Raw genomic sequence first — 11,573 nt, 5'->3', positions numbered from 1 at the left:
AGCGAGGTAGCAACCATAAGGCGAACAATTATTTTTTCGTTAAAAATATTTGACAAGAAAGCACTCGATACTTTTACGGCCGCCATTCTAGCTGACCGACGTCCGCTGAAGAAATTCAAATTCTTCTGATTGTGTACATAGGTGGTAGCATAGGCAACTCGTCGGACCCTAAATGATAACAGTAGTGCTCATAGGGTCGAGGACTTGCACTATGTGTGTGCATACTTGTTGTGCAACTACGTGTGTGGGTTGATTACCAAGAGATGGGGAAGGAACAAGTTTGGGATTATCTTTTTTCTCGTTGATCTTTTTCTCCAAGACTTCAATTTTATTCGACATGGACTTGACAGTTTGAATGAGATAAGGCATCACTTCTTGCGTCATGCCATGCACCCAAGCGAGTTCCAGTGCGACTTGTGGCCGTATGGTTTTGCTGCAAAGCTGTAGAGAGGCCGAGAAGTAGTTGGCATTGTGTAGGTCTTCGACGAAATACCTTACCAGATTTTCCGACACGGCGGTGTCCTGACTTTGGACCGCAATGCCAATGGCTTCGGCATATTGCTTGAACTTCTTAGCGAGGGAGATGGCGTGTCCGTACTTTTTATCTTCCTTATACAGCATGAGAGCGAGTTGTTTCATGGCCAAGAGTTCGTGAGATTCGAGTTTTCGCGCGAGAGCTCCTTGGTCAAAGTTTCTATAGGTCATGATGCTCTTTTTGAGCGCTTCGGCGTCATGGTAATCGATGTAGAGTTCGTTCAAGGTATCATTTATTATGGAGGTGGTCTCATTTGCCTTACGTTGTTCTGACTCGAAGAATGGTTGCAGAAGGCCGATAGGACTCTCGGCAAGGTTGCCCGCCTCCAGGTGCCTCTTGTGGCTCCGTAGGCATTGGATGAGCCTCTGGTAGTCGATCTTGCTACTGACCGGATTGCTTGCTATTTGGTTAAGAAGCTGGTTAAGCATCTCAGGGTGCTCTTCTATGTAAAAGGTCACCGTTTTGTAGACCAAGTCTTTGTTGGTGACGTTCAGCAACACTTGGACGGTCTGTTGCGGCTCCCAACAAGATTCCGGGTGTGTCAAGATAGTGTTCATCGCCTGATCATACTCGCTATAGGAAAGGTACAGTAACACTACACACGTCCACTGACGTTCCTGGTCGCACACTTTGATGAGTCTTGGGATATTGAGACGCGTGGAGGTGGTGCAGGAGACAGAGGCCAAGCCGGAGGGCACGTTGCTCGTAAGTGTTCCGGAGCCCATGGTGCTGGTAGTTGATGCAATAAACTCCTGCAATTTGTCAGGACGATATTTGGCATAGCAAATGCCCATTTCCGTTAACAACTGAATATTCTGCTTGCCCATATTTACACCGGTCTCTAACAAGTTAATCAGCTCACCGTAGCGACCGTGAGACTCATAAGCCTGCACCACCTTCTCAAGATGGTCCACATATTCAATCACGTGCAATGAAGATGAATGCGCTACCTTCCAATCGCCAGATTCAATCGAAGCCAATGCCACATCCACCCATGACTTGGCACTGCCTGCTCTCTTCGCCGTCTCCACTGCAGCCACATGATCGCCAAGACGCACGTTACAAGCAGTCAACTTGGCATGGTTCGGCACCTTGGCATAAAACAACTTAGCCAGTTGATACAACTCTGCGGCCTCCGCTGTCAGACTAGTAGCACCCGCAGCCTGGTCGGCATTCTGCTGCGTCTGCGCCTCGTCGAAGAGCATGTCGCCCAGCTTTTGGCAGTTGACCGTGTGCACACCAATTAGTAACTTCTCCAACTCCGCCTTTTTACCCGTTTTGGCCATGGCGTACGCAAGCTCCGTATCCACACTATGGTCAGAACTGGCATTAGTCCGTAAGCTTTGTAAAAAGTCCACCAGTTCGGTAAGACGGTGGTTCTTCTTCGCCGCCTCAATAATTCTCGAGGTACACGGACATCTGTCTACCCTCTTGTATATGTTCATGCACTTCACCACCATGTCACCAGCTTGCTCCGCTCTAGCAACCGCTCCCGTCCCCAAGTGCGTGTCCGTTGCCAAGTCCGTGTCCAAGTCCATTTCCGCGGCATTCAAACAGAACTCTCCCAGCCGGTTCCACACCTCATTGCTTTGGACCGACTCGGCAAACGCCTCGGCGGTGTCAACCTCCTTCAGGTTCAGCAGCATGACATTCAGAGCCTTCAAACTCATACCGTGTTTCTGATAAATGGCCAGTGCGTCCTTCTCCATGCCTTTGTTCAAAGCGGCCTCAGCTACGTGGTCTGGAGTTATGTTATCTAATTTGGTTATCAAGTAACGTGCTTTTTCTTGGTCCACATCCATGGCAGTGAAAATAAGCTTGTCCTGAAGACTAGTAAGATTAGCAAACTCGTCAACCATGTCCGCGGGGATAGACTTGTGGACTACAATCCTCTCTAGGATCTCCAACAAGTCTCGTTGAGCAGCCGCTTCATTAATTGCCTCGATCGCACACCACACTTCCGACGGCGAATTTGCGTCCATTAGCGCCGTAGCCATCAATTGGTCCAGAACTCCGCGTCGGTGGTCTTCCGGGGCCGACAAAACTTTATGCCACAGTCCGCGATCTGCGCGATTCAACACATATTTTGCCTCAATGCGGTACAAACCGTTTTTGTTAGTCAATTCGATCAACTCATCATCACACCGTCCCTTGATGTAGGCCGCCACTGCCATATGCGGATCTTTGTTTTCGCAGTACTTACCAATCTCTCGTGCATTGTAGTTGGCGTTATTATCCAGGAATTTGGCCGCATCTCTGTTCGTGTCGATATACACCTTAGCCACGGCGTTGTTTAAGCACTCATCCACCCGGCCCTCATTAATGCGTTCTTCCATCCACGGTAGAATTAGGAGCAGCCGGCCTCGCTTCTCCATCGCCGACACTAACGGCTCGATCGGACAGGCCGCCCGCACACTCTGCAAAATACTTACAATCCGTTCCTCCGGACAACCGAGATCTAACAGGGTCTCAATGACCTTCGGTGTGTTCTGCACACCCACCCGACTGACATACACCTCCAGATAGTCCATCTTGTCGTTTCGGTATAGACTTTCAGTCAGTTCTTCAATGAACTCATGGCGATCACATACAAATATGAAGGCACGAGGTTCTGTCAAATCCGCCGCCTTGAGCAAATCTTTAACCCGGACCGGGTCGTAGACCATGGACTCCTTAACCATGCGCTCGCATTCCGACCAGTGGTTGAGCTTGGCGGCTGCTTGAATGTATTTGAAGTGGACTTCCGGATCGTCGCTTTGAGGAACCATGGCACCGGCAAAGAGATACACGGCCTCGATGCAGTTGGTCTGTTCAAACATGTTGAACACATTCTTGATGCCCAGCTTCTGCCAATAAGTCACGGCGATCTGAACAATCGCATTCAAACTGCCCCGGCTGGAGCGGAGTGTGTCGGCCAAAATCTCTAAACTTGTTTCACCCGGGAGGTTAGCACAGTACTGCGACAGCCAGTCAATGTTCAGCTGACTACCAGACTTGCTCAGAACTCGCTTCACGTCCGCCATATCCGTATAACATTCCAACGCACGTTTGTATAGTCCAGCTTTCTCCGCCAATTGCCCGATTCGTGTCCTATCGTAGTGCTTAAAGATGTTCTGCTGGAACAACAACTCCGCTGTAGACGGGTCTGCGGCAATGCTGGACTCCAGAATACGTGTCTCCAATGCTGACTGTTTGGGGAATTCTACCTTGCCGATAAGCCCGCTGAAAACACCGGTGATATCGCGCACTCGATTGTGCTGTGCAAATAACTCAAAGACAGACATGGGATCTATCCGGGATGTCGCGTGGTTCTCCAACAGACCTCGTGCAAACTCGAGAGCCGACTCAGGACTAGTAAGCAAGCTGGATCGGAGCATGCCAATAAAGTCCGCCTGGCACTTCTTTCTCCGAATATATCCCATCAGCTTGTTAAATGCCCCACGCTCTCCGTATATTTTGAGCACCTTGTCGTGACAATTCGCCCGCTGGTACACCACAAGGGCAAGGTCTATATCCACCGTCCCAATCAGGTCGCCCAACGCCTCGTTACACTCCAACCGATCCGTATTTACCCAGTCGTCAATAAGACCTTTTTTCTGCTGGTTCACGGCAGGCCTGCACAACTCCATTGACTCCGCAGCTGTCAGGCGCCCAGGGATAGCTAACAGGGCGGTGAAATACTGCAGTGCTGCGCTCGGCATTCCTGGAACTGTCTTAGCCGCCCGGAAGGTGCTCATGGTGGTCGGACTTCGCAGGTTCTTCGACTTACTCAAAGCACACAATGTCGCAGCCGCCTTGTAACGTTGCGACTGGAACAACGACTTAAAGGTGCCAATAACGAATTCATCCGCTTCCGGGTAACCGTACCGCTTCGCTAAGGAACCACCAATACTTACACCATTCGGGACGCACTTAATGATATACTGGATCAAACCGAACTCGTTTACAGACACGCCAATGACCACTCCCTTTCTGTTCACCACCTTAATGCCACCAGTCAAGCCGTCAGGCTGAGCCAAAAACAACCCTTCGGTGGACACACGTTCGGTAATCAGCCTGGTGCCACTCAATGCATCAAACACCATCACATGACCGTTCTTTGACGCGGTATAAATCACGCCATGGCGCTTCGAGAACTAAAATAAACATTTGAAATGAACCATTCGTTTAGCAAACTTTTGCCCCACGTGCGTGGTTGGTTAGCACACGTGCGTGGTTAGTTAGCACACGTGCGTGGTTAGTTGGCACACGTGCGTGGTTAGTTAGTGCACGTGCGTGTGATGCGCGGGGGATGTCTGCCACCCAAGGACGGACTTACATGTGCTGCCAAGGGAAAATCATTAGCGAATTCCGGCGGATAGGTGAACTCTTGGTCTACCTTGAAGGGGAAGGGGTGACCTTCGCCTCTGGCGGCGTATATATCCATGACGTACAGCTTCATGGGGCCATCGTTCTTCTTTTCGATAAAGGAGAGGAATGGGGTTTTCTTGTCTTCTTCCAACGCCGCCAAAGTCGGGTCCGCCCACAGTTGACCGAAGCATCCAGCGTAACCTTCCAGGAACTGTGACTGGTTCTTTTCAAACGAGTACAGCTGTAAGCTACCCCTAACAACTCGACTCTCGTCCAGGTATATACCAGCTACCAGCGCCCATAGCGGATTTACAGGGTCGTCCACTGAGTAGTTGATCACTTGAATGTCGCTGGACTGAAGCCTTCCTTCCCGTCTCATTACTAAGCGAGGAGAAGACTCCGGTATGTCCACCGATGGCCTTATATCCCAGTGGTATATTTCTTCGCCGCTAATTAGGACCAGAGATCTGTCGTGCAGCCAGCGCCAGTAGCAAATGTCGTCTTTGAATGCATGCTCACCCAACCGAGCCTTAGATGTTAAATCAAAAACTTGGATAAACTGGCCAGACGCATTTTCATTGTATCCCCTCAAGGCAAGAACATCTTCAGTTGGATGCTTCATAGCGCCATCCGCTTTCCTCGTAGATCGCCGCTCCACACTATAGTCATCATACATGTCCACAATTCCAACTTGAGGCTCAGCATCTTGAGCGGTAGGAGGAGCCTTCAAACAAATATACCGATCTCCACCAAATGTTGTCAGGTTGAATCGAAAAGCCTTCTCATTGAAATTGTAGGGCTCATTAAGAAGCTGATCAAGTATTACGGTTTGCTACTCTACAACGCTTACTGAAACTAAAGTATTAACCAAAAGCGGCCCAGAGTTTGACGTGAGCATCGGGGTAGCTATAATAAAATTGCCCTATCAAGTTTTCTTGTCAAAAAATTGCGTGTGCACACGTTTTCTGGTCGCGCAGGGAGCAATGCGAACCACGATAGACCTTCTTAAGGCTTTCTTGACGGACGGAGATGCATTTATAAGCTTGCTAAGAAACAGCGAGCATGCTGTATGGAGCCGGGCGGCACCCTTTATGCTCGCGGGGTATCATGATCTTTCGGTGAGTCACCCATGAAGATATCACATATAATTTATCAGGCTGCCATCATTCTAGCGCTAGTCAGCGCTGCAGCGATCACGATGCTCTATGCATTTGCGAATCATGTTTTTCGTACTATTAGCGATCAAGGTACTCTTTATAAGTTTGGCTCAGGTTTTTATTTCGACTTAGGCCCGGCCATCCAACGAGCAGCCCTGGCTGCTGCGAAAAAGGGAAAAGAATCGGTTGCGTCTCCAAAAATAACATCGAAGTCCAAGCGAGTTGTGGTCGAAGAGGTGGCTCCAGAAAGCGAAGAGAATCACTCATCAGAAGAGGCAGAGTCTCCGCCACCCCGCGCCGCTAAGTCAAAGGCTTCGACGAAGAAAGCTTCAACAGCGGCTACCAAGTGAGTTGAAACTTAGATAGCCACAAATACTTTGTTTATAGATCTCGTGCTCGCAAGAATAAATAAGTGTTAAGAGATTTGATTATTTGACCGAAACCAGTATACATCTGTTCTGAATGGTATCACTAAGTTTGGATAGTTCTAATTCCTCGTCTAGAGGTGGAAGTTTCAAGCGCTGGGTGAAGACGATACGCCATTTGCACCATAATCGTACGCATTATCGGTGCACCATGTATATAGACCAGATTTCCCTGCGCGTACCCGAATTGACGAATGTAAGAGCCCAATGGTCTGAAGGCGGCTCAATGCGGGTGGCGACGGAAGGGGTGAGGACGTTGCATCGGTCGCAGTGGACTTGTAGCTGGGATGAACGTTTGTGTTTATCGAACGTGGAGGTATATTCTACTGATTCGAAGGTTAAGAATCTGGAGACTACGTTGCGAATAATAAAGTCTACAAATCCAAACTGTAGTTACGGGGAGGTTCGTATTGACATAGGGAAAATTAGTCAATTGCCAAATCAGAAGTTCCAGTCGACCGTAAAGTTGTCGCGCTGTCTAGATCCGACGGCGTGTGCGGTGGTGCGTATAGAACTGGTTTGCATTGATCAAGGCGTGAGCAAGCAGGACGAGGAGGTGGGCTTGATGCATAGGCGGAAAGTGCCATCGGCTGCAGCTCCGCCGGAGCTGTCGCCGGTCACGCCGAGTTCGACGAGAGTAAGTGGGCTGTGATGAGGTCTACGTCCATGGGGAGGCGTGCGGGGGGTCCGTGTTTTCTTCTGGGACATACTGCGTTCCCATTGCAGAGTCCCCCAATGGAGGATTACAGACGACAGCTGAGTCAAGCGAAGGTTGCCGTCCATGATCTTCAAGCCGAGAATGATCGCTTGCGCGATAAGCTCCAAGCGTTAATGACCGAGAGGCACAGCCTAAAGTGAGCGTAGTGGGCGGCAGATTAAACGTTGTTGTAGGGCGCAACTTGCGCGGCGACGGGAAGATGACCAAGCCCGTTGTACACAAGTAGATGATTACAATTACGATTCAATGAGTAAAGAAGACCTGATAAGGAAGAGTAAGGTATTGCCTGATAAGAAGTGTTATCCAGCATCTCTGCAGTTCAACGGTTACAATGTTCTAAGGGGTCGAAGGTAGATAGGACAGCTGAACTGGAGGAAGAGTTGATAAACACGAAAGTAAAATTAGCTCAAGCGGAAACGGAGAAAGAATGCGAGGTAAGCCACCAGCATAGCGTGTGCCCACATATGCCAAGCCCATATGCGTCTGGTACGAAGGCCGTTGCCTTTGGTACAAGTCGCTGTATTAACTTCCTGTTCGTTTTAGTTCGAAAATTACAAGCACCAGTGTCAGGAACTGAAGGAAGCTTTGTTGGAGGCCAGTGCTGTGATAGAGCGGTTGCAGGAGGAAGCTTCGAAGTGCTCGAAGAAGACAAGTGTTCAACGAGCCGCCTCTTTGTTGAAGTTTTCTTGAATTTTTCATTACCCGAAAAAATTCACGCCGCCGTGTGAGCTCGTGGAATACTCTGAACCCTCGTCACCCTCGTACGGATTGTCAGAATATCCGGAGACTTCTCCGTCGTTCAGCTGGTCACTCTCAATCAGATCTGTTCCATCCCTCATCAGATCGTCAGAATCTCCTATGTCTTCATCTGCCAGGTCTTCATCCGCTAGGTCTTCATCCGCTAGGTCGTCATCATTGCTTGCTTGGCCGACTAAATCTGCTGAGCCGTCCTGCGGGTTAGGATAAGCGCCGATGTAATTACCATTTACTGAGTCTTCCTCCGACTCCTGCTCCTCCTCTTCCTCCTGAACCGGTGCATACATCTGCGCGTACCCGTAGGCCGGTTTTCCGTTGAAGAGCGAATGTATCATTCCTACGGTAGGGACTCCCATGTCCATGCCACCGGTCATGCCCGGTCCCAGGATCATGTCTGGTCCTGCGTTCATCCTGGTGTCCACTGGGAGAGTCGGTTGGTCATGGGGGTAGGTGGGGGCGACCTGCATGATGACCTCGGAGCTTCTGGTCAGCTGCGCCTCTGTCTGCGGCGCTTCAGCCACTATTGGCTCGGGCAATAGAGTGCTTAGGTCCAGAGTGGAGGACAGCTTGGAGCTGACCCAAGACGTCTTGCGCTCCAGGAGTCGCAGTAAGTCCCGAGTGCCTTGCGGCACCCGGAATCGCACATGAGACTGAAAAATTCGGTTCTTCCACATATGACAGAGCACAGCGATCGACGGCAGGTAAGCTTGTGGAGTAGCGACCGCCTGAGCAAGCGCCTCCGCGCCGCCATCAAAAGCGAGGCTTGAGACCAATTGGTGCTCGCCGTTGAGACCAGCAGCAAAGACACTATGGGGGTTGGTGATGACTAGACGATCCACTAGCAAAACGTTTGTGAGACAGCCGAGCGCAAGCAGGAGCATGTACAAGGCGGCTGCTCTGTCGGTGAAGAGTATTCTCCGTAACCTCTGGAGGTGCGTTGCCACTTTTTCTACGTCCACTTGCTGAATGATCTGCTTGTCGTATAAACTTATTGCTCGCAACGTGTAGCCGACGTTGTCGCTCGCCAGGTCCGCGTTCAGTCCGTTGTAAAGCCACCAGCTGACGGCCACCAATTCGTTTTCGGTCTCGTCCTTGCCGTAGGCTCCGACGACCGTGTGCACGATGATTAACGATTTGAGAATGTCCTGACACATCTTGCTGTGTGTGCGATCATTCATTACGCCGAGCAACCTGTCCGGGCCATCTTGCTCGCCTTCAGCCGACAGCTGCTCTGGAGACTTGCCGCAAACAACATCGGCTAACTTCCGCAATAAGCTTAGCAATCGGTGCTTGACTCGAAAGCCGAGTTTCACTTCGTGGTGAAGAGACCTAATGCCTCCTTCGCCGAAAAGACTCGCGCCAATTGTACTCTCACTCGCCGTGAACCAAACGGAGGGACAGGCGGCACTGACCGATGCTAACAACTGGACGACTGGGTTGGGTGACCAGTCGTCCCTGAAAGAGCTGGTGCAGAAATAACCCGCACGGAGCCGTTGTTCGAACGCGCTCGGAGACACGGCCCCCAGAGACATGTCAGTCGTGCCCGAGGTGCACCGAATAGCACCGTAGTGGGCTGCAAAAAGCGGAAACAATGTCGACGCATCTTGGCCGTCCACAAACAACTTCTGGACCACTCGGCCAATCACGGTCGAGAACTGGGAGATGTCCGCGGAAGTCTCCAACAACTCCGTTAAGTGGATGCAGACCGCCAGGAAACACTCCGCAGAACGCCGACTCACTGATGCCAACCGCTCCAACGCCTGGAAATGCTCTTGGATGTCCACCGTCAACGTCCGGTATCCCGCATGCAAACTCCCTTTCGTGTCCGTTCCGAGCGAATACCATACAGCTATAAAGTGCAACACTTGACCTAGACCACTTGCGGACACATTCGGTTTATACTCGCGACTATTCTCCAACTCTTCCACACACGTGTTCAAACGACCATACAACTCTGCTGTTAAATCCGCCACTCCTTCAATTCGAATTTCTTTCCATACAGCCATGACCACAAATAACACGTAGTCCAATTCCTGTGGCCCAGAGGGAACCTCCAAAGCCCGATTAAAGCAGAAACTCACAATTCTGCCAACCGCCGCCTTCACACCAGGCCTCCATGACAGATCCGCGAAAATATTATCAGCCAACAACCTCTACAACAATGAGTGTCTCCCATGTCAAATTGTGTGTCTGTCCAGATTGTATGTGTGTTCTAACGGCAAAGGTTTTGACTATATTGGACTTGACGCTGTTGAGCACAATGGGGTTGGCGAGAATGTCGGTGATGAAGGACAAGAGTTGTCCTCCAACTTTCTCGTTGAATTTCATCTTTTTGGGTGGGACGGCTGGGTTTTGGATAGGCGGTAGATGGAGGGTGCGTATGCTAGAGAGTGCGGCGTCGCATAGGAGGCCAGTGATGAGTGCGTAGAGTGTGGGTGAGTCGGTATTGAGTTGGGCGATCTTTTGGGTGAAGGTGACACACACGTGCGACAGGTCGGAGAGCCACCTGAAGAGGCCGGGGAAGAGACTGGGGTCTGCGGGCGCTTCCTCCATGCATCTCTCGATGAAGACGAGCATTTGGCGGAGCGAAAGGGCTGAGAGGATGGTAGTCCGAAGGTCGTCTGGTGGGAGTTTTTTGAGCAGGGCTTCACTCCAGCGATTGAGCACGGCAAACTCGTCTCCGTTTTGCACTCTTTTGCGCACGGCCGTCCTACCGCGCTCCACATAAGCCTCCAGCTCTTGGTTCATCGTCTGTTCCACGACCGCCATCATCTGCTGCGTTGTTTCCTCGTCTGTGGTTTGGAAAGACTTGAACAACTGCTGCACCTGCGCCAGTATATCTGAGAAGGCGTCGCCCGACCCCAGAGTCGCGTCCAATGTCAAAGCCGGGTCGTCTTGCGCCAGGGGCCGCTTCATATTTATAAATGAGCGCGCCATGCTGTAGAGGAATTCACCCCGGGCTATGCAAGTGCGGTTGGGCAGAATCCAAGACCCATCACGTTAGGAATTTGGATCGCGAGGTCGAGGAAGCCATCAAACTGCTCAGCAGCAGCTGCAAATACTCGGTGGGCCATGTAGATTTTGCGCGTGTTGACGGCGTAGTTCGACGTGAAGATCCGGATCCAACAGAGAGGGACCTGGTCTGCATCGTTAATGAGAGCCCGGCCTTTACCTGGCTCGTCCGTCTAGATGCACTCAAGAAGTTTGTGCCCAGACTTTGGCAATTCGTCACCAGCAATAGAACACACAATCCGGGCGGCACACACAATTCTGGCGGCACACACAATTCTGGCGACGCACACGATCGTGGCGGTAATAACTATGGCAGTAGGCCGGATCATGGCTATAGAACGGATCATGATAATAGGACGGATCATGGCAACAGGGCAGACCAGGAAAATAGGGGGGCCGATTACGGGAGTAAGTCAGATCGTCATGAATTGGACATTGAAAGTTGGTTTGATATATGTGAAGACAGCACCTTAGTGTTTTCGAAGCCGGTGAGGTTTTACTATCTGGATGCGTTGGTGGAATACGCGGCAACTGGTACGATTCTGTCGGTTCCTGGTCATCTGATTCGGTCGAGTAGCTTCAATGATTTGCTGACGGCATCACACCTGCCCTTCCCTAAT

The 11,573-nt window shown here is 50.8% G+C and overlaps 5 protein-coding genes across 5 annotated transcripts; 3 read left to right on the top strand and 2 right to left on the bottom strand.

Annotated features, from left to right (window-relative positions):
* Positions 1-168: 168 nt before the first annotated feature.
* On the bottom strand, positions 169-5,783 carry GNI_020270 (putative clathrin heavy chain; the record flags this gene model as incomplete). Its single annotated transcript, XM_011135971.1, has 3 exons — positions 169-4,671; positions 4,854-5,696; positions 5,736-5,783. The coding sequence occupies 3 exons, from the start codon at positions 5,781-5,783 to the stop codon at positions 169-171; spliced, it is 5,394 nt and encodes a 1,797-aa protein (XP_011134273.1).
* Positions 5,784-6,014: 231 nt separating this feature from the next.
* GNI_020260 (putative transmembrane protein) lies at positions 6,015-6,454 on the top strand (the record flags this gene model as incomplete). The annotated part of the gene is made up of 2 exons (XM_011135970.1): positions 6,015-6,388; positions 6,430-6,454. The coding sequence occupies 2 exons, from the start codon at positions 6,015-6,017 to the stop codon at positions 6,452-6,454; spliced, it is 399 nt and encodes a 132-aa protein (XP_011134272.1).
* A 239-nt stretch (positions 6,455-6,693) lies between these two features.
* Positions 6,694-7,875, top strand: GNI_020250 (hypothetical protein; the record flags this gene model as incomplete). The annotated part of the gene is made up of 5 exons (XM_011135969.1): positions 6,694-7,104; positions 7,194-7,321; positions 7,359-7,459; positions 7,504-7,619; positions 7,729-7,875. The coding sequence occupies 5 exons, from the start codon at positions 6,694-6,696 to the stop codon at positions 7,873-7,875; spliced, it is 903 nt and encodes a 300-aa protein (XP_011134271.1).
* Positions 7,876-7,883: 8 nt separating this feature from the next.
* Positions 7,884-10,857, bottom strand: GNI_020240 (hypothetical protein; the record flags this gene model as incomplete). The annotated part of the gene is made up of 2 exons (XM_011135968.1): positions 7,884-10,094; positions 10,159-10,857. 2 exons carry the CDS (start codon positions 10,855-10,857, stop codon positions 7,884-7,886), a joined length of 2,910 nt encoding a protein of 969 aa, XP_011134270.1.
* Positions 10,858-10,865: 8 nt separating this feature from the next.
* On the top strand, positions 10,866-11,487 carry GNI_020230 (hypothetical protein; the record flags this gene model as incomplete). Its single annotated transcript, XM_011135967.1, has 1 exon — positions 10,866-11,487. A coding segment is annotated over one exon (622 nt), but the record flags the coding sequence as incomplete, so codon positions are not given.
* Between the last annotated feature and the right edge of the window lie 86 nt (positions 11,488-11,573).

The sequence above is a fragment of the Gregarina niphandrodes genome (genome assembly GCF_000223845.1).
Source record: "Gregarina niphandrodes unplaced genomic scaffold scaffold00003, whole genome shotgun sequence".
NCBI classification, from domain to species: Eukaryota; Apicomplexa; class Conoidasida; order Eugregarinorida; family Gregarinidae; genus Gregarina; species Gregarina niphandrodes.
Note: the sequence above shows the minus strand (reverse complement) of the source record. Positions and strands in the feature narration are given on the sequence as shown.